Here is a 24,539-nt window from a genome sequence, read left to right on the forward strand (position 1 = left end):
TTAAGTAACTAAACAAATCGAGTACTAATGAAGTAAAATTTTTGATAGTTGATATCCAATTTTCTTTTTTCTCAGGTATGCTTATGATATAAATATTTCCATACTTCATATTACTTTTAGTACTTGGGTATATTTATTATTCATACGCGCCTTGTCGCATCTTCAATTTATTATTCTCTCTCCATCAAACAATCTAGTGTTGTTAAGAAAAAATGGGGCCTAAAGGGTTTGGAAAGTCGACGACTTTCAATTTTTTTTTTTTTCCATCGATATGAAATATAGCGATTATTGTATATTCATGGTAATGAACGCCGAATGTGACTTTGTCTTACGTCTTTTAATGGTTATAACGTACTAAAATAACTTTACACTTGATTTCTTTTATGTATTTACAGATTCATTTTATTTTGCTTTGACAAGAACATGATCATTAATGACAGTGTCATTGTCATCATTGTACAGTACATGGAATTGTTCGATACAAGTGTTTTAGAGCAAAATTGAGTTCCATACAAATAAATTACTATACTTCCATACAAATAGACTACAGTATTTTTTATCAACTCGCGAGTACGAATAAAAAAGCCAATTATTTATAAAAATAAGGTGATCTATTAGTTGTTTTTATATTCAAACCACTGCGATAATGAATAATGTGTTTCACACTATCCATACATTATTGAATGAAACTTGAAATATAGGGTAGGAAAGATAATTTAAATAATAACTCGATAAATATGCATGTGTTAAAAAGACGTATTTACGGGATATCAAAGAATCTTAAAAATTCTTATAAAAAATAATCAGACTATTTAACAAGAGAAATATCATAAAACTCTTATTCGATCTTTGTGATAAGACCAGCTGCTATTGTTAAACCGTCGATCCTAAGTGTAATTCTGCCAATTTGCCTCGAGTCCTTCTGAAGTTCAACACAAATTGGCCTTTCTGTCGTTATTTGGACGATCGCGTTCATATTTTTTGCTAAATATCTGGGCGCTTTCTTCAAGGGCTCACCGGTACTCTTGTTTATCTCTGCCATTATTCTACTAATAATTGCTGGTTCAACGAGTGATTGCTGGTGTAAGACCACTGGCATACCAATCGTCAATATTTTGTTTATATTGAAGCAAGCAATATGTGCTTGAAAGCGATTTGTTACAGGCACCGGAAACTGAGGATCGCAGATGATATGACCAATAGCAAGCTTTTCCTGATAATTATTGGCTAAAATAAGCGAGACCTGATCACCTGCGAATGCGTGCGTTACGTTGTTGTCGTCCATTTGTATTCCTGAAAATGGATTGAATTTTGAATTTTATTGAACGTAAAAGCGTACGCCATTTATAATGAAAATTTATAAATAGAGAAAGTTTTGTTAAATATTATTATCTCCAAGACTTCCGTTAGTTCAAGATTCCGTATGAATTAATAATTAATTGTAATTTCATGTTGTTAACTGGTCTATCCTAGGCGTTTATTAACAACGAAATTGACTGCTTTCAATCGACTATTTAACGAAATAAATAGTTCTATGAATTTAAAATATTAAGTCTTCTTTCATCATACAATATTATATTTTGTTATACACGAGGTTATAATATTATTAAATTTAATAAGAAAATGAGAACCTTTAACGATAGCAGTTTCATTGGAAGGTAGGACAAGGATTTTATCACCAACTGAAACCATGCCAGTTTCCATGTGTCCATAAATACTAAAACCAAAGCCTGCATTCTTAAATATATCGTTAACGGAAAATCGCAATGGTTTATCTACAGGACGTTCTGGACTTTTAAAACCGTCGATAACTTCTACAAGAGTAGGACCGTTATACCTAAAACATAAGCATCAAACAGTTTTTAAATCAATGTAAAATATTCAATGATTAAAAATTATGCCTAATGAAATAAAATTGTATAATAATAAAAGAATATAACGGTTTAATGCACAAATAATAAATTTAAAATGCATGCAAAAAAAAAAAAAAAAAAAAAAAAAAAAAAAAAAATAGAAAAATAACAAATTTCTTACCACGAGAATTTTTCTATATCTTTAACATTTTCAACGATATTTACTCCTGAAAGGCCACTACATGGCACATACCTTATGGGTTCTTTAAAACCTACTTGCTTTAAATAATCTGCCATGTCCATCACAATTTTCTTAAATCTTTGTTCAGACCAATTAACTGTATCCAATTTGTTTATTATTACCGCTAACTGTGTAACTCCTGAAAATAATTACATCATCATTAACTGCAATATTGCAAGTTAGTATTATTGAAATTATCTTTCTTTCTTATTAATTTATTAAATAAACAATTTTCTTTATAATGGTTTTTGTGTTACAAATATGTGGGTATAGTTTAACATTATTTGTGGGTTTTTTTTTTATTTTTTTTTTTATTTTTTTTTTTTTTTTTATTAAAAATAAAATAGCTCTTAAACATATAGGATTCTGAAATACAAGTGAAACTCATTAATTATTAGAAATAATACTGATTTCTTACCGAGAGCACGTAATAGCAAAGTATGTTCTCTCGTTTGACCACCACTTTCGAATCCTGTTTCGAATTCTCCTGTCGTTGCATCGACTACCAAGAAAGCTACATCTGCCTGAGCTACTCCCATTATCACATTCGGTACAAAGTCTTTGTGTCCTGGAGAATCGATTAATGTGATAATTTTGTTATCGGTTTCAAACTTCGATTGGCCGATGTCCATTGTAATGCCCCGTTCCCTATATAAACAAATTGCTATCATTTCGATGCTTTCTCCAATCATCATTTAATAATTATTTTATATTCAATTGTAAAGATTCAATTGTTATTTCCCTCTTTTGTTTTTGTTTTTATTTTTTACCGTTTTAATATGTGAAAGCCTTAATGGAGGATTGAATTTCCAAAAATTTGATAATACCATTATAAATATATGTTTATGTGATATATAGTTAATAATCTTACACGGTATACATAAATAAGATTGATTGTGCCGTTGGAAATATAACGAGAGAAACATTTTTAAAATAAATAAGTAAATCGACTGCCTTTGCAATGCTTGCAGAGATCGATGTTAAGACAATAAATAAATTCAGCAATTAGTCAACTAATCATACCAAGAATATTATTAGATTATATTACTTATAGAACACGCTTTTATAAATTGTTGTTATAGACGTAGCAATATGGGAATGGGACATTAAACGTTATTAGTGATCAAGTCACTCACCTCTCCTCCTCGCTTAAATCAAGTACCCATGCATAGACGAAGGACTGCTTGCCGATCTTTTTACTTTCTTCCTGGTTCTTGTGAAATACCTTGTCGGGCACCTGGCCAAGGTCATATAGCAGTCTACCTAATATCGTGCTCTTACCAGCGTCCACGTGGCCAACCATAATAAGACTCAAATTTTCTTTACAGCTTTCGCGCTTACTCTTGTAGATGGCAAGGGCATCTCGTTTCTCTTTGACCCTTGGCTGCTCCGAGTTTTCCAGTGTGATAGGCAATTCACTCCTTAACTTTCCCTTAATTGTACAATACCACAGCACTTAAATTCTGATCTCATGATTAATATTTAATTATTTTAAGAAAATAAGAGCTCCATTCTCTTGTTTTCAATGAAATGGCTTTTTTTTTTTAGATAGTTACTGGTCAAACCGGCTAGTCTATTTTTTCCTTTCATTCGTTATTTTATTAGCGAATTAACACCCCGAGTACACGATTTAAATTTAAATACAGATAATTGTATGCATAGGATAATAATTATGAGCCTTCGGAATAAATTTGATTTATAACAAAAATGACTTTGTAACTTCAAAATTAAACAAGTAAGTTATTGTGTTTCACAGAAAGTTTTTGGATCAATAACATTCACTTAAGTTTTTAATATTAAATTTTTTTTTTTTTTTAATATATGAACTATTAATTTTCTTTATAACATTAAGTCAAAAGTTGTTAATATTTTCTATAACATTATAAAAAAAAAAAAAAAAAAAAAAAAAATCGTACTCATGCATTAGAAATATTAGTTTTGGAGTAAACCATGAAAATATGAAATTTGTCATTTAACAGATCGCAAATACTTTTTCTTAATTTAGTAAAACAGTATGTGTAATACAAAATCATGTTAAAAACTATATATTTTATTTGTTTTAAATCTTTTCCTTTTAAAATCTGTTACTTTGACAATGAGTTTAAATATAAAAATAATGAAAATAAAAAATACTAATTATTTTACATGCATTACAAAACATAAACTACCAAATAGATGTTTAAAAAAATGTTCTTTGTTCTTCTATTTTTAATAAATATATTTTGTTGTAAAATAAATATTAATAAATTTTAATTTATCAATGTACAATGTAATATATGTTTAGGAATGCCAGTAATTTTACTCTCTACTGTTTTTACTGTTTTACTTGCTTTTATATATCTAGACATATAATGAATACCTATTATGATATTAATAATTAATTGTATGATAAAGCAAAAAGACAATTTAGAAAAGTTTAAATAAAAAATTACTGTATTTCAAAGAATTTTGAGAAAATAATAAATTAAGAATATTTCTTATTTAAAATAATGATAACTAGACAGATGAGTAATTAATGCTATAATAGCAAATTCGTTTTAAATCGTTTGAAATAATTCTATGTTAATTAATAAACATTACATATTCAATAAGAAAATAGCTATAAATTTTTATGTAAATTTTCTAACCAGATTTACTGTCGAAGCTTGTCCTTTTTTCTTCCTATTCGAATCTGCTTTTGACTTTAGTTCCTGATTTCTAACAACACACGGACTTTCCGATTGTATTGTAAGGTTGTTTACATTTTCTGTGACACTCACGTCGAAGCCCTTCACTATATTTTTTGAAGTTGTAGGAACTACTTTTACCGTTGGCTTCATCTTTTCAGGGAGCTCTTCAGGACTTGGATTGTTTCCTGCTATGAAATCTTTTTTTAAATAATTTAAAGGAGACTATAATAAATCTAACTGCATGCAAATTTTGTTTACTTATAACTATATAAAAATGATTGAAGAATTACATTAAACTCTTTAAACAATTTTTATAAGTTTTTAAAATTTCTATTTATTTCAAATTGAATGATAAAACGTAGTAAACAAAATTCATTTATAAACATTACAAATTTTTACATTACATATATTTGTACAATATACTAATATAATAGTAATACGAAAATTAAGTAATTATTTTAAATAATGGTCAGATTATATTATTAAAAATAATAGATAATGAATGGTTAATTTTAAACGAATTAAGTATTTAAATAAGAATGTCGAGTATAACATTAAAAACTATACTTATATTTCTATAAATAAATATACATTTACGTATAATAATTGTCATTTAATATTGCATTGAACAAATATTTCATCATTTCACTATGCTAATAAAAATACACATCAATAATTTAATTACAAATAATTTATAAATAATTTTATTTATCTTTTATTTTCTTAAGGACTAATAACTAAGCACTGTATGGTGATGGACTAGAAAAATCAAATCGTAAAATAGTATTATAATCTTCTATGGATCGAATTTCTTTTCTTCCACAAATCGTATGTTTTTTATATTTTTTACATAATACTTTACCAAATGGTGACACTGGTTGTAATAATTTAAAGTTTGCATAATTCACATAATTAGAGATATATTCATTATGAATTACTTGTTTCGTTAATTCTATTATATTATTTGATGTATTTTTATTATTCGTATTACAAACTAGTTTATTATCTCCAACTAAATTATTTTTCTTTTCTTCACAAGTTAAATTAGAAATATTTTTTATAACTAAATCAGATAAATTTTGTACATTACAATCAATAATACAATTTTCTTGTTGCTCATTTTTAGAAAAATTTTGACTTATCAAATTAAAATTTGAATTGATACTTTTTTTATCCGTTTTTGAAGAAGTAGCTGAATTCTCAACGAAATCAGAAGAAAGTAAATTATTTGATTCGTCTTTTTTAATTTTTGATATAAAATCAATAGGTGAACTAACATATTTTCTTTCGCTCTTATTATCATTAAACGCTTTTAAATGATGGGTCGTAAGACTAGCAAGAGAATCAAAAGAAATTGCATCATCCGAATGAGTATTTTTTAAAGAACTTTGCAGAGTATAAGAACTTGATGGTGAATCGAAGGACTCTGTACTGTCCTCTTCATTTTTATTTGAAACATTTAGGTTAGTAATTAAGTTAGAAAGACAATTAAAAGATGGTATGGAATTTGAGTCAATATGCTTGGGTTTTGATGTGTTAAAATTCATTTTTGGAATTACAAAACCAGAAGATGAATTAGTTTTGTTTTCAGACATTTTTGAATAGTAAGTGTTCAAATCAGTAGCCGAAGGACCTGAACATTTATTTTCAGAATCAACGTCTAATCTTCTGGGTTTTGATGTGTTAAAATTCATTTTTGGAATTACAAAACCAGAAGATGAATTAGTTTTTTTTTCAGACATTTTTGAATAATAAGTGCTCAAATCAGTAGCCGAAGGACCTGAACAGTTATTTTCAGAATCAATTTCTGATGATTTTGAAGTTTCGGGTTTATCAAAAATTGAAGGGATAGTTTTTAATTCATTATTTTTACAGTCGGTATCAATTTGCCATTTATTATCAACACTCATATCCTTTTGATTAAGGGTTGATTGATTATCATGTTTACTAAAAATGCTTTTTAATTTTGAATCTTACCTTGCCAATAAACAAAGAGAATCATGAAAAAAAAAAAAGAAAAAGTATTACTTCATATATATTGTCATGATTTAGAATATCCATATTCCAAAAACATACCTGATAAATTATAGCTCCTTAAACCTGAAAAGAAATGTTTCATATAACTATTTATGTAAAAAAAAATCAAATTAAAAAATGGTTAACATGAGATAAAAAGATAAAAAAGAGATACAAACCTTCGTTTGGTTCGTTTAAAACTGAATTAATAACTGCTTCTACGTTGTAATTAAATTTATAAATTCTCTTCTTTAATTCTGATTCTGAAATTATATCCACAAGCAAATCTCCAATTGCATCTCTACAAATCTTTAATGCTGCTTCATCATACACCACATCACACACTACCTTATTATCTTCATTATCTAAATGATTAAAAAATGAAGTTATAGCACCTTCTTTATTTCGATCATAAATAAACTGCTGTACTGCAATCAATATAATAAAAATAAATTAATACAATGATGTGTTTAATAAATATAATAATAACATTAGATTAAAGATATGATAAAAAAAGTTATAAAAAACATTTGCAAAATATAAACATTTTTATACATCAAGTATATACCATACTGTAGTTTAAATATAGAAAATTTTATATGTAATTTATAAAATTTAATAAAATATAATAAATATTTACTTATAATGATACATTTCTAGCTTATAAATCGATATTGCATATTAAATTTAATTACGGTAAATTCATTTTGCTACGTTACATTAGTTTGAAAATATATGCAATAATAATTATTTTGGCAATACTACAATATTTCACTTCTTTAGCTTAATTCAATTGATTCAATAAATAATGTTTGATACATTTCAATATATAAGGTTGACATTACTTTTTACACACAATTTAACAATATAGTTGTAATCAACAAGTTTTATTACTCATTTTATTTATAAAAATAAAGAATTTAATTATTAGACAAAATATAAATTACAATAGTTGCAAATACAGAAAAAGAAATAAAAGGCTACATCCTTAAATATATTACAATGTCCCATTAGCTTACTGTCACTCATTTATAGTCGATTGTAATCAAACTTGAGTCATAGAAAGATATAAAAAATCATACAATGATCGTCATTGATACTCACCACTAGGAGAAACCGCATAATCTTCTTCCATTGAGTCTTCGGAAAGATCGTCATATGTATCAATATCTATAAATAATCAAGTTTTATTAAGAAATAAAATCTTTAAAATTTTAGTATTACATCATAACCTCAAACTAATAATAATTATATTACAATTTGAATACTCCATAGATCGAACGTCACGATGTCGTGACATTATGGCAAATACTCTTTAATTTCTTTTTGTATCAAAATATATTATTAATAAATTACTACAAATGTATATATGTCACTTGTATGTTGTTGCGAGTGATCACACTGACTCATTGACTACTACGCCTAACGTAAAAGAATAAAAAACTAATTCAATGAACACTACAATTTTGATAGTTGATTCTCAAATTTTCTGTTTAGCCATTCTTAATATCAAATTTTACCATACTCCCGTTAGTTATTACTGTTAATACTTAGATATAATTTTTCTTCATACGCGTGTTCTCGAATCTATCCTTATTCTTCTTTTTTCATGAGACATTCTAGTGCTTTAAGAAAAATGGCGCGCAGTGTTAAGTGGATGATTTCCAATATTTTTCTTATTTCAAGATCAATTATATCGATAGTAAGTTTTCCTTATTGTAAACAATATTGAAAATATAAGAGATTTACTTCTTTATGTACTTAAATAACTTTGCACTTGATTTCTTTTATGTATTTACAAATTAATTTGCTTCGAGAAATTTTAACATTATCATAAATAATATTCCAAAATCTTATCCCATGATTCCTCTACCCGACCTAACAATAAATAATTAAACAGTAACGTATTATGTAAATAAAATCAAAATAAAAAAGTAATATCAATATGAACCTTCTACTGTTCTTGCGTTATATTTGAATTTCAGAATGCTTCTCTCAATTCCGATTCGGAAATAAAATCTAAAAGCAAAGTGCCCATTCCTTCATTCATATATCTTAGTAGATCTTTGTCGAATATACCATAGTTATCATCAACTTTGATCACACAACCATTAACAGTATTTTTAAGTCCATTTTCGTAAGGTGTTATTGTGTTATAACAAAACAAGATTAATTTTCTGAAATGTTTAATAAAAATTAAATTGATAATACGAAGATATAATTTCAAAAATAAAATTATTTGCAAACGATAATTAGTTTTCTCCCTCAAGTATACAGTACGTTACACTATTATACCATTAAAATAAACAATTTTGTACATAATATATGAAATATTTATCAAATAATAAAGATATTTGCTTTTAATAATAGCATCTGTAGCTTTTAAATATAAATTATGTATTAAATTGAGCTGCAGTCAAATTGAAAAATAAAGTGTCTATAATGGTAAAACGTGAGTTGTATAGTAAAAAGTTTAAAAATAATAAATATAATAATAGTCTCTTACCACCAAAAATAAGCAATAGTCATGTTCCATAAATCAACGTCTATAAATAATTAAATTTTATTAAAAAATAAAATATCATATAAATGAAAGTAATACTTTATATCCATAATTAATAAATAATTGTATTACCAATTGAATATTTTTTAAAATCAACGTCATGACACCCTGACATGCCAAATGGTTTTCAATTTCTTTTTTTATGAAAATTAATTAGGATAAATGTGTGTGTCACTTGTACGCTACGAGCAATCCAAGTGACTCATTGATTACATCTAATGTAAAGGATTAAGTAACTAAACAAATCGAGTACTAATGAAGTAAAATTTTTGATAGTTGATATCCAATTTTCTTTTTTCTCAGGTATGCTTATGATATAAATATTTCCATACTTCATATTACTTTTAGTACTTGGGTATATTTATTATTCATACGCGCCTTGTCGCATCTTCAATTTATTATTCTCTCTCCATCAAACAATCTAGTGTTGTTAAGAAAAAATGGGGCCTAAAGGGTTTGGAAAGTCGACGACTTTCAATTTTTTTTTTTTTCCATCGATATGAAATATAGCGATTATTGTATATTCATGGTAATGAACGCCGAATGTGACTTTGTCTTACGTCTTTTAATGGTTATAACGTACTAAAATAACTTTACACTTGATTTCTTTTATGTATTTACAGATTCATTTTATTTTGCTTTGACAAGAACATGATCATTAATGACAGTGTCATTGTCATCATTGTACAGTACATGGAATTGTTCGATACAAGTGTTTTAGAGCAAAATTGAGTTCCATACAAATAAATTACTATACTTCCATACAAATAGACTACAGTATTTTTTATCAACTCGCGAGTACGAATAAAAAAGCCAATTATTTATAAAAATAAGGTGATCTATTAGTTGTTTTTATATTCAAACATTGTTTGCATCAATTTCTATACCTGAAAATGGATTGAATAATGAAATGAATGATCGACAAAGCGTCCGCCGAAAGAAAGAAAACCATTTATAATGAAAATTTATAAATAGAGAAAGTTTTGTTAGATATTATTATCTCCCAGACTTTCGTTAGTCTCGAATGAATTTATAATTAGTTGTAATTCAATTTAGTTGTTAACTGGTCTTCCTAGCTGTTTATTAACTATATAATATATTTTGTTATAAATGAGTTTCCAACACTATTAAATTTAATAAGAAAATCAAAACCTTTAATGGATAGTGGAGTATTGAAATTAAAAATTTTGATACTACCATTATATATGTGTGTGTGTGTGTATGTGTGCGCGCGCGCGCGCGTGTATGTATATGGTATATAGTTAATAATATTTCACGGTATGTAATATATAAGTTTATTTAATGAAATCGTAAATATAAAGCAGTGATGAACATTTTAAAAATAAGGAAAGATTATTGTCTTATGTCTTATTATTTGTTTCTCTTAAATATATATTTAAGTTAATTTGCGGGGCTACCGAACTTTATACTGAATTCTTTTCTCGGAGGCTCATCAGAATATATATAAAAATCACAAACGATTTTTAAATCACAGTACGGCCAGAAATAAAATTACTACATATTTTATTGCTTTTACGCAGTGAGGTTTTTTTTTCTTTAAATCTTTAAATTAATATATATATTTGTTCTACGTCATGATCATGATATAATTTAATTTTTTATAATTCAATTAAATATTTATGTTCACGATGATCACAATTTATTTTTTATTTTATATATATATTGTTTTAATTTATACGCAACTGATTGAACATGTTTAATTATTTTCAAATATATTATTATATTTAAGATATTAAAATTCCATAATTTTTTAAGTCTATTTTAGAATTATACAACTTAAAAGAATAATAATGTTTAGATAATTAATCCACATATTTATTGTAAAAATTGTCGATTAAATCTTTCATTTATTTGTTTGAATTGATACGGTGACAAGATATTTATTAAATTAAGAGTTTTTATTATTACTTTAGAATTATTGGTAGATTTTTTATTTAATGTAAAATATCCTTGATAATTAAAATATAAATTTATAACGTCATTATCGACGTATGTTTTCATTTTATTTTATATAAATTTAAATATAATTAGAAAATTTGATATTATAATGAATTTTTCGAATTAGACTTAATAATATTCATTCTTACAAATTATAATAATTACCCAATTAAAATAAAAATTTCTCACACTTAATAACTAATTGGATGCTTCTCTATTGTCGATTTATAACTTCGAATTTTCCTTGTAAGTTTGTAAATTATAAAAAATATCAATTAAAATAACTACTTTTAATTTTAATTTAAAAATAAATTTTTACATCTTTAAATCTCAAATAATTTTGTTTTAATATCTTAAAAATAGTAATATGTGTGTTCATTTTAATACATTTTTCTTTTTGAATAATATTATAAAATACATAGAATCTTTAATGTTTAAAAATGTGAATTCTAATATATTTGTTCTTTTTTTTTCATAAAAAAATTAATATAAAAATTTTTAATTAGATTAATAAGCAACGATAAATCCTAAACTTCGAAAAATTCTAGAAAGATAAATAATAAATTAATAAACAATAAATACTTCATTATACATAAAATAGTCATAATACATACAACGATAAATAAATACTTCATTATACAAAAAATTTCTGTATTATCGAGTATAGAAATAATATAGTAATTATTAGTAATGTATCGATCATTCTATTTTTTAGATATTTTTTAGTCTATTTTGGTCCTAATTTAAAATTGTTAGTATTAATTTTTTAAATTTACAGAATTTGTAGTTACAAGTGCTCTATTCTCTTTATTCACTACTTTAAAGTAAATAAACAGATATATTAACTTACAATATGAAATTTTAATGATAATTAATACCGTGATTTTAAATTTTAATTCTCAAGTTTATATAATTAGCTAAACATTCCATACATTATTTTCATAAAAATGTATTAATACGCACTTTCAAATTGCAATTGATTTATTTATCATCAGAGATATTTGCAAAATCTTATTGACTCTTTTTGCAATTAGTAATTTATATTTGTTGAGGTCTGTTTGCAAACTTATTTACAGTCAATGCAGCGAACCTTCTTCCGTATTCTTATAGGTTTATTCTTCGGTTACCAGTTACTTATATTATACTTATATACTTATATACAAAGGGCAAACTGGAATTCGCCTTCACCATATCGTCAAGGTGGACAAGACAAGTATATCATTCTCGTCAAACTTAAACGGTTAACGAGTGACGCACTTTAAACACGACCAAGGAAGTGTTTTTCTGGCATCTCTCATTTTTAATGCTTTGTGGTCGCGACAGAATTTTTTGAATAAATAATATACTCAGTTTAATTTGAACGACCCGTATTAAAATATAAAAAAAAAATATATTATATTTGCCTTGATACGAAGGAATTTGTATATTCTAGATTACTCATAAAAAAGTAATATTATAGTTTATTTTCTTAGTTTAAAATTGTCTAAATGTAACCTAAGAAAATATGTTTATTTTAAAAATTATGAAATAATACAAGTGAAAGTTATCCCTAAACTTGAGAGAGAGAGAGAGAGAGAGAGAGAGAGAGAGAAATCATTAGTTATTAATTTAATAGCAGTTTATAAATGTTAAATTATATAAATGAAGAGTTTAATATGTTTTTACAATGTTTTGTATTCTTAAAGTTTATTTTATCTAATTTTGAAATGACAATCTTTAATGTATCCGTAATGTCATATATATATATATATAGATATATATATATATATATATATACTTGCCATCCTGGTGTTGAAATAAACATGTTTAATCAAAACAATAGCAATTTACTCGATTTTGTTGAATAAAGTATGAATTGTTATAGCATCTATTTCATTAATTACGCCAATTGCGCAGTGACTAGCGCATAATTAGCAAAGCTAAACATACATTTGTATTAGCATCAACGTTAATAATATCAATGCAGAAGAAAAGCAGTCATAGTTAATAATTGAATCACAACAAATTGAAAACAAAGGAGGCAAGAGGAAGAAAATCGTATTAGGAATTTCGCCTTCCGCGTGCAAACACGGAAACAGGGACAGCAGTAATTGCCTACACACGACGCCTCTCCTTTATCATCGGATAATACACGCGAATTAAAGCGTCAAAGGCAAATCGCTGTCCCTGCGCATACGTGTCAAATGCTCTTTTCGATCGTGATTTCATACTTTAAACGCGTGCGCATGTACATAAAGCGCATTGCACAATGCGCATGCCCGCATGCTTCGTATATAATTGACACCGTCGTCAAAATACGCGCACGCACACGCACAAGCGACGGCTGGGCATAGGATTCGCGAGACAAGGCAGCTAGCTCATTCAGATTTATCAGCAAAATGAATAAACGAGTGTATTGTTTGTTGTGCGTAGGTCAAAATATATAGCGTGAAGGGACCAACAATATCGCCGGCAAGATAAACATGCCAAATAAATGTGCTTATTACTATAGGATCGTGAAAGTGTGGGCGATGAATGAGTGAGCGACCGTTAAGCACAAACAAGGCTCCGACAATTGTCGGCCGTGAATTTACCGTCTCTTTTTTGTGCTTCTTCGTCTCTCTATTTTTTAAAAGCTTTTAAAGTATGAGCGCGCGAATGGAGATGATGTCTCATGTGTTTAGCCTAAGCGCGTAATTTAATTTAAGAACGGCTTTCAAGAATTGCGCCTTTGATTAGTGCTATACAAGTGACTTTATCGTTTCTGATGAGTGACAGTCGTTTATTCCTTTTCTTTTGTCTCGTTAATTAATTTTTAGATTTTAAAACGTCATTTATCACAGTACGACGACATATTATGCGTGAAGAACACAAGCTCCGAAACATATGTATATTTTAATTAATAATTACATAGTTTCTCAATGTAATTATTAATTACATATTATGTCTTTGATATGTGTGTAATTTTTAATGATATGCTAAATATTCAGAGACGTTTAATTGTCAAATTCGATGTTATTTACCAACGTATTTTATCCGTGGATATTTTTATAAATGTTCAAATATTTTTACGTAGTTGCTTGATCAGCCAAAGAAAGTTTGCGCAATTTTTTCAACTTAAATACTCACCAGAAAATACATGTGATGTCAATTACTAAGTATTTTATATGCTTTATAATACTCTTGAAAATTGTATTTAAATATATTATTCGAGCATTCATAATGAATCATTTAATTATTATATATTATTGACTATATTGCATGACGTTGATTTATGTTTAAGAGAAATAATTATTGATCATGGTATTGCGATCAATTTATTGAATAATAATGGTATAATCGTATCTTTCACATTATTTACTTTGTTATTGCGATTGTTCTAGACGTTACTTGCAAAGACGCTAATACACAGATTGTTTTTTCCTCGTTATAAAAAATGGAAAAAGATAAAAAAATTAATACTCTAACAATATTTAATATAATGCTTCGTTTCTTTTTATAAATCGCATTACGTTTAAAATTAAAATTACATTCTTGATCTTAAATTCGTCGATGTACATTTGCCGCAATAATTAATCGATTTATCTACATTTGATACTCGAATAAAAAAAAAAAAAAAAAAAAAAACATTAAATTAAAATTTACATTAATTTAATTGCTATATATTAATAATTATTACTGGTTCTTGTATTAAAATATAACATATTACAATCAAAGAAGTCCATTACCTTGAAGTGATATATTTTAACATTCGAAATTTATAGTGGAATTATTATATATTGTAATTCAAATTCATATACAGTTCATTCTTAATGAAAATCATAACAAGATTTTAATACGAAAATACTGGTATTAATTTTAATATATATATATATATATATATATATATATATATATATATAATATAAAAAATATTGTTTTAATACTCAGAATTAAAGAAGTATTTTATATATCTTCATTTCAATATCTTTATTTGAAGAAATATACTACGAAATATCATTTAATTCTTAAGAATAGTTATGTGATATAAAAATCAATTATATGAAATTGTGATGCTAAGCTATACGAGTTCTTCGTAGTTTATGAAAGATTTTTATCAAACTAATAGTTAGTTATTCTATCTCAATACTAGAACGAACTACATCATAAATTTAAGATTGAATTATTTTATTCAAGGGGGGGGGGGGGGGGACCCGTAGAAAAAATATAAAATTTTAACTTATATATTATATTTTCATTTAGTAATGACCAATCCACGCTTTGTTTGTTTTTTTTAGAATATTTTAATGAAAGTTAGTATATTATGCATATTAGTATGAGGTATTATTTATGAAAATATTTATAGATAGAAATTTACATAAATATAAGTTTACGGTAGTTTAGAAAATTGGGAAGTGAGAAAATAATTCTATTATAAGCAAGGTAGTAAAAATGATTGTAATCTTCATGAAATTTTATTATGAATCACGTCATCTTTTGGGGGTATATGACAGTAAGTATTACTTTGTGAACTCAACTAAATCGCGTAATATCACGAAAAATTTTACAAGATTTTTAGTAATCATTTGATTTACAAGTAATCGTGTTACAAATCTTTAGACATCTAATTTATATGTTTAAAAATCAATAACAAAATTATATAATATTAAAAAAATTTCATTAGATATGAGAATTGGAATGCATTTTTTGCATCAAATTCAGTGTCGTCAAACAGTTACGTAAATCAAATCAATTAAGTAAAATTTCACGCATATTAATAGTTCGACATTTTAAAATATCATTTTCAGTGTCAATGCTCATGCAATCGTACATACGCTTATTTTGATCATTTAGTGGCGTAAAATTATGGCATTTTTCTCTATTGCTAAATTTCTTAAACTGAAAAGGAAAAAAATAAGATTATTGTAAATAATCTACATCAGCATACAAGAAATGCAATAATAAGCAGTTCTTAAACGCCTCCAGGAATGAAAATATAAACAAATGCAAATACAAACTGACTTTTAATAATACAAATGCATAAACAATTTTTATACATATTTTTATATTAATTCTACGAAATATTCTACCTAGACAAAAAATTATATATAATTGAACTTATTGAATTGTATTATAAAAATAAATTATTAATATAATTTTATTATATATGTTTATGAAAGTAATTAATCATTCCAACAAAAGAAATTCGAGTTCTATGTGATTATATTCCAACACATAGAGGTTCAAAATTCTCCACTTTAATTTAATTGAACTCAATTAAAGAAGTTACAACTTTATTTATCTGTCACATTGTCAGCGCACTTACATAAAGAGAACACCATTATTTAATATTAAATCATATAATGTTGCGAAATAGGTCATTTATGATTTTATAAATAAATTATGCATTTACCTAATAATTTCTAAATACACAAACACACACACACACACATATATATATATATATATATTTATTTATTTATTTAAATTTATAATATTATAATGTTTAGATTAAAAAATTTTACAATTATAATATTTTCTATGTTTAAATAACATTAGATAAGCTCAAATGATAATTTTTCTTAAAAATATTTTAACTTTTATTTTCAGAAACTTTAACTGTTATTACTTAATTATTTAATTAATATTATGATATTTCATTTTAAATGTACGATTAATATATTTCTAATGAAGTTCTCAAAGATACTAATTTTTGATCTATAAAATTAAAATGATTTCTACTTGAAAGAAAAAACTATTTCTCGTTTTCAATGGAAGACGATTGTGGAATTATTGAAATCTATATAAATGTAATATTTAACGAAATATATTATTCAAAATTTAACGTGAAGCATTGAGTAAATTGATTTTTTAATTATTCATTTGAAAATGAATTTCCAGAAATGAATGATTTAACTTGAAAATGTTTGTATAACGTTACAGATATTTTTTTCGTGTATGTAGGTTTATAGGGAGAGGACTGGATATGAAATGCGGTCTGAGTTCTGATTTCTTTTTACCTAATTTTAAAATTAGGATACGAAATAAATAAACTAGTTTATTTGTATAATAAACTGAATAGATTTTTTTATATATTTGAGTATAATGGTTGAATTCATCTACTCCTATTATTTATAAAATGATTTGGAGCAAATCGGCCTTTCACTTACTTAAATTTGGCTTAGCTAACAAATCCTATTTTTATTTTCGCCAGTTATAATATATATACACATAAATATATATAATAGCAAATTTTTTATAAACTGATTATTAAAAAAAAATTATTATTAAATTTATGCTTTTTCAACTTGCATACATTTCTCTTGTATTCCGTTAAATTAATAAACGATTAATATCAGAATAATTTTTAACGGTATGAATAAAGCACAATATATATATATATATATATATATATATATATATATATATATATATATAATTTTACTCTTTATATTCTAATTAAATTTATATTTATATAATATAAAGAGCTAATAAGTTTTAGCATAATGTTTGATGGTGTTTTAAGTAATTAATATGTACAAATATATTATTCTTAAATAGATTTATTTAAAAACATTTACTTCTAAATATAAATCATAAAAAATGCTTTAAAAAATAAATACATAATTAAGGTATTATTGTACGTTATAGAAATTTAAACATAATATTTCTTTTTGGTATAAGAAATTTCACAAAAATTTCTGAACATTTTATTAAAAATAACTTCTCAGCTACCATTTCTTAAATATTTCTGCTCTATTTTCTGGCATTTTCTTATTGTTATAAAAATTACTAATTTTGTAATTAATTTTTTAAGTATAAATTTGGAATTTTATAATTTTAAATTACAAAATTATATGGTATAATTATAACATAATTTTATTTTGATTGATAATTAATGTTCTATCAACTCGAATAATTAAAGAAACAAATTTATATTTATAAACGAAATCATTTTTAGGTAACGTGATTATACTTTATCAATTTTATAATCATTTAATATAAAAACAATCAATTATATATAAAAAATATATATATTATAAACAATTTTTTAATGAATTTATAAACTAAAAATTATATCAATTATGTATGATTTATAATTATAATTTATATGATTATTTAGATTTTATTTCAGCTGATTTCAATATTTTATTAAAAATTTGTTGGAATTTTCATTCAATTTAAATTTGAATTTAAAATATGATTTTGATAATAACAATTTTATGGTCAATCTGAAAATTTAAAATTAATTTTAACTATAATTTTACTTGCAAATCTCCAAATTTAATACTTTTTGAGATATAATTTATACAAACCCAAATAATCAAAATTTAAATTACAATAATAAATTATCTGCAATATGAGACTAAATTTGAATTAATTAATTTTCCTAAAAGTTTCATAAGAAATAAAAGCTGCAGTGGAAAAGCTATAAAATTAAGTATCAGTTAGTATTTTTTTTTTTTTTTTTTTGCTTACGATTTCTTGTATTAAATATATCGTAAATCATAAATCAAATAATATCACACTACGCATAAATATAAAATTGCTTTTGCTCTTAAAATTATAATAATTAAAGTAAAGTAAAGTAATATGTAAACAATAAGTAAAGTAAAGATGCATAGAATATTACAATAATTTCGTATATACTATTATTAAAATATTATATGACATATTTATAATTAATTCTTTCTGTCCATTATTACGTCATCCTCGATTATAACTCACAGCACAGCAGGTGCCGCACTATGTGATGCTGATCGAAATCTCTTGCGTCGTCGTTTAAAGTCTTATGGGAACTTTCAATGTAGTGTTCTCATCTGAAAGATGGAAAAAAATAAAAATTACACGATACGTATACTTTCATCCGCAAGTGGGTTAGTAATTGTATAAATATTCATGTACATATATATGGTATAGACAACGAGTAACAGAAAAACAAAGAGGAAGAAAGAGAGAGAGAAAGAGATTTAGTTTCATAATTGCTAAATAAATACGGGATGATCAGATATAATTGCTTATTCACAATTTTTGTAGGTCATGTTAGTGATAATTGTTGGAATTCTTTTTTTTAAATGAATTTTATTTTCAGATTTTTCTGTTTTAAATAGAAGTATAAAACTATTTATTTTCTAAAAATAATTATACATTCTGACATTCAATTTCATTTTTTAATAATTATATATTAAAAATTAATCATATTAAAAAATATTTATATATTAGATAATCAACTATATGAAAAAATATAGTATGCATTAACAAATATTTATATATTAAACAATATTATATATATTAAACAATATTTATGTATTAAAAAATGTAAAGAGTAAAGTTTTTAAATTACTTAAAATTTCATGTATTATTGTAATCTTTTCTTTAATATTATCTTACATTATAAAAAGGTTACATTAAATTAGGTTAATTATATAAATCTATTTATTAACTCAAAACTCAAAAGACTTATAGCAGATTAAAATATTAAAACATATGAATTAAATTATATACATATTTATAATCTTTTAATTATATTCTGAACCATTCTAACAATCTTAAATGTTTTTATAAATCTCTTAATATGTATCAATTGACATCTTATCAATATTTAAAAATTTGGTAAAAAATATTATTAATTAAGTAGGCTATGGTTTTTGAGTAGTAAAAATATTTTTTTAAAAGGGTGTAGATATTTTCAAAAATATGTTTGGAATAAATGATTAATGATTTGACAATAATACATTAAAAACCATTTTTTGTTAATTTTCTTAAATATTTTAATATTTCAATAAAACGTCATTACGAATTCAATAATTTTGTCATTATTGTCTAAATATATATTTATTTTTTTAACAATAAAATTTCCAATTAGTTAATCAAGTTCCAAATAAATCTAAATATGTGATCAATGTAAACAAAATTCAACGATAATTCTTATATTTTACATATATTTATTCTTTCATAATATACATAAATTAAAATTTTTTGATATGATGCTGCTATATATTTACTTTAATATATTTCAATGTATACCATATAAAAATAAATTAAAGACATGCTACAGAAAATATTTGTAAATAATTTGCAATACGAAGTTTTTTATTTTAATATTTTTTAAAATATTTTTTTCATTTTAAATATATTTGAATGATTGTAAATATTTTTGAAATTTCTATAAAGAAAAAATGTATATTATATCATATTTTCACTTTTATTTTACACGCAAAATTATTTGTTACGAGATTTAACAGTATTATAAACTATTTATATGTAATATATAAAAAATTAAAAATATTATAATAATAATAAGTTAATAGATGTGCAATAATTTACAATTTTTAATACTCCAGGATGTAGTCGAAAGTCGAAAAAGCGTGTGATAAAGTATGATTTTATAAAAGAAATGAAAAAATGCATTTGGATACAATATTTATCCGAACAATAAAATTATTGATGAAATGCTATTTCAAGATGCAACTTTTTTTTCATGAAATATCGAATTGCTTTTACGAACTAACATATTAGTGGCAACATTAAATAAATAATTCAAAATATTAGATTTTTCTTAATCTTAAATATTTTATTGTTAAATAAATATTAGAAATAAAAGATTATAGAGTAATTATATTCATGATATTAATTAAATTTATATTCTTCTTTTAATCTTATAATAGTATAGAGTAAGAACTCAATAAATCTTATTACATAATTTAGAAGAATAGATTATACTACAATTAGATGGTTAAATCATCGTCATATTTGAAAATTTATACACACACACACACACACACACACACATATATATATATATATATATATAACTTCATGGCAAAGTTATATTTTTTATCAAACTTTGTTCAAATTTTTAGTTTAAACACAAATAAGCTGGTATTCATCTACGCTACACTCTAGGCAATTATTAAATTCTTTATTAATAATTAAATAAAAAATATACTTATTATTTAAATAAAATATACACCCAAATATACACACTTATTTTTGCAATAAAATGATTTTTATTTATTAGTCCAATATTAGTGTTAAGAACAATGATTATAATATTGTTTAGTATATTACGCTTGTGCTTTATTTTTTAAATAAATTAAATTTCTAAGACATTATAAATTATTTAACATTCTATACAGTTTAATGTTTTTAATAAAAATCAATTGTAAAACTTTCATTACTAAATATTTTAATTCAATTTAATTACTTTTTATGTCAATTTAATTACTTTACAATATTATTTAGTTTAACAAATTTATAATAAACATGTGAATAAATATCTTATTAAAAAATTATATTAAGAAATACCTTATTATTTGTAATTACAATTAAATTCAATGATTCGGGATAAGCATATATTCAAAATTAAACTACCTTACTAACGATTTTTAAAATAAATTAATATAACAAATGATTTATTTATTCATTTATCAATTAATATAATAAAGATCTAATAATTTATGGTTTGCTTATGATTATATTTATTGCTAAAGTTGTCCTTATCCACATGGAAATGAAATTACATATTGATTGCTAATAATAGTGATTCAGTTATACAAATATCAATTTTATTGCTAGTGATATGCATTAGGAATGCATTCATATGAGTGTCTTTTGCTTTCAAATCAGTCATTGCGTAAATCCATATGATTATTCATATTCTAATTGTAAATCGATTTTAAGGTGCAGCAAGTCACTATTTCATGAAGTTGAAATTTTGAATCTCATGAAGTTTTAAAATTTATGAAGATTTTAGAACCATGGAGTTAGAAAGAAAGAGGAGAGAAAATGTACAAGGAGGTAGATCACAATTTAGAGAAAACAAAGAAAAATATAACATACAAAACATGTGCAAATACCATATATATATATATATATATATATATATATATATATATATATATATATATATGGGTAATGAAATCTATTATATATAAATTTTTACTATTACCGATTGATTTTTGATTTTTTTTTTTTAGATGTATTTTATTACACCTTTACCTCATTCTATTTATATTGATTGGATCAATTGTATATCTTAAAATGCATAATTTGCAGAGTTTGTTGTTGCATATTCAAAATCAATTAATAGCTATGATATTTGAACTTTTTTTCTAAAATCCGAATTATAATGTTTAATATTTTAATGCCTAGTAATCCGAATTGAAATAAAAGTATAGTAAATTAAATTTCTTTTTAAGCATGTAGAAAAAAACATATAATAAATCAGAAGATAATTTAAAAGCCATTGTAAACAAAATTTTAATTGTTTGGCATGTTATTAGTTTCAATACTACAGTAATAAAGATTGTCATATATTAGTTAAAGTAATTTACACAAAAAGTATAAAAGTAAGTGAAATTAAATAATGAATTGTTTTATACAATACTGACGTCAACATTAAAAATAAAATAGCATCGCTTTTAATCCTCAACGTGCAGATTCATTCATACAAAAGCTTTTTTAGTTATTTGGAAAATAATTAAAGTGATTTGAAAATATCCCTTAATCATATGAGATTAATATGGTGATATCGGAAAAATAATTGAATAATAATAAAGTAGATATTTTAATTCGATTTCGATCGATGTTTTAAATAATATAAGAAATAAAATAATCTTACAAGATAAAATTTTTTAATATCAATCATACTTCTAATCAAATAATATACAATATAGATTATATTGACATAATGAACCTTCAAACTATCGATTAAAATGTTAATCTAAAATAAAAATAGATCCGCGACACTAATGTTGTTTAAATAATATCACCAAATAAATTTTAGTATTAATTTAAAAAAAAAAAAAATATAATAGGCTCTTTGCATAAGTTCCAAATCAAATTTATAAATTAAGAACTTATCTTTATAACTTATTACATTAATGTTAAACAACTTAAAATTAATTATAAATAAATAAAAGAATTTATTAATGAATAAATTTATGTAAATTACAATAAAAAATTATTAATAAAAAAAGTCCATAATGTTAAAATGTGTACTAAATAAAGTATATGGAAAACTTGGAAAATTGATAAATAAATTACAAGCAAATTCAGTGAGATGATTAAATTTTTGTTTGTCAGTCTTAGAAGTTTTATTACAGTGAATGCAAAATTTAAAAATTTTAAAAATTAAAAATTGTCGGATAATTTAGTTAGTCATACTTACTGATTAATTTATTGAACAATATTTGCATATGGAAATATTTTATAATTAATTAGAGGATTATTGAAGTTAAATAGTTGTGAAAAACATTTTAACGAAATTCCATTAATTAAGATGAAAACAATGTAAACGCAGATTATTTAAATTTATATAATAGAAAAAAAATAAGATTTACGATAATAAACTGTACATAGTTTTAAAAGGTGTTTTTTTTTTTTTTTTTTTAAGTGTGTAGGCGTATGAGTTATATTATTGTATACATATATATTCTAAACAAATTTATTTCAAAAAATCAAAGTTTAGTTTAATTAAAGGGTTTAATATCAAATGGTTTGGTGAACTTTGTAAAATATAAATATAAAAAAAGTAGTATTTTTGATTTAATGAAAAATTGAACTTTCAGATTGCAAATAGCAGTTAATGATAATGATAATCGTGATAATGACAACGACGATGATATCAATAATAATGAGATAATTATATTTAATACTAGGCAAACTGATTTTTATTATTAATATAAGGATTTTCATGATTGATATCTATTGATAAGGATTTCCTTTAAAATCGTCATTAACCTTAACTTATAATAAATTTAGTATAGAAAATTAATTGAAACAGGTAAAGTGATATTATTATTTTTCTATGTACCTTTTATGTAATATCTGATAAAACGATTATATAAACGTTTACTTTATCAAATTTATTTTTCATAATCATAATAATAATAAAGCGAAATAATATTTTAATAAAATTGTCTTAAAAATAATATTATATTTTTTATAATACATGAATTTGTAAAATTAACTGTAATATCGAGAGAATTTATAGTTTATTGTAAGTTAATGAATATTAAATGTTAAAATTATAGTAAAGCTAATACAATAAAATAGTTGCAGTATGTTAATTTCGTAAAACAATTGAATTTTCTTAACTATAAATGACTGCGTATAATCAATTACTGTCCAACGATTATTTAACGATTTAAATATCTAATGTCAAATGATTAATCGAAACCTAACCTCTTTAGCAATTAGCTTTTTAGCAATTAATCATAATAATATGCACGGAATCGTAATAGTTCCTGACCAAATTCCCACTGCACACATTGATT

At 23.7% G+C, this 24,539-nt stretch overlaps 1 protein-coding gene across 1 annotated transcript; it reads right to left on the minus strand.

Annotated features, from left to right (window-relative positions):
* Positions 1 to 685: 685 nt before the first annotated feature.
* On the minus strand, positions 686 to 8,404 carry HBS1 (translation elongation factor EF-1alpha (GTPase) HBS1). Its single transcript, XM_011497248.1, has 11 exons — positions 8,037 to 8,404; positions 7,884 to 7,949; positions 6,959 to 7,207; positions 6,840 to 6,863; positions 4,722 to 4,960; positions 3,807 to 3,813; positions 3,231 to 3,549; positions 2,513 to 2,742; positions 2,035 to 2,233; positions 1,632 to 1,837; positions 686 to 1,293 (listed from the first exon to the last, which is right to left on the minus strand). The coding sequence occupies exons 1-11, from the start codon at positions 8,077 to 8,079 to the stop codon at positions 839 to 841; spliced, it is 2,037 nt and encodes a 678-aa protein (XP_011495550.1). The 5' UTR covers positions 8,080 to 8,404; the 3' UTR covers positions 686 to 838.
* Between the last annotated feature and the right edge of the window lie 16,135 nt (positions 8,405 to 24,539).

Source organism: Ceratosolen solmsi, unplaced genomic scaffold (genome assembly GCF_000503995.2).
Source record: "Ceratosolen solmsi marchali unplaced genomic scaffold, CerSol_1.0 scaffold13, whole genome shotgun sequence".
NCBI lineage: Eukaryota > Metazoa > Arthropoda > Insecta > Hymenoptera > Agaonidae > Ceratosolen > Ceratosolen solmsi.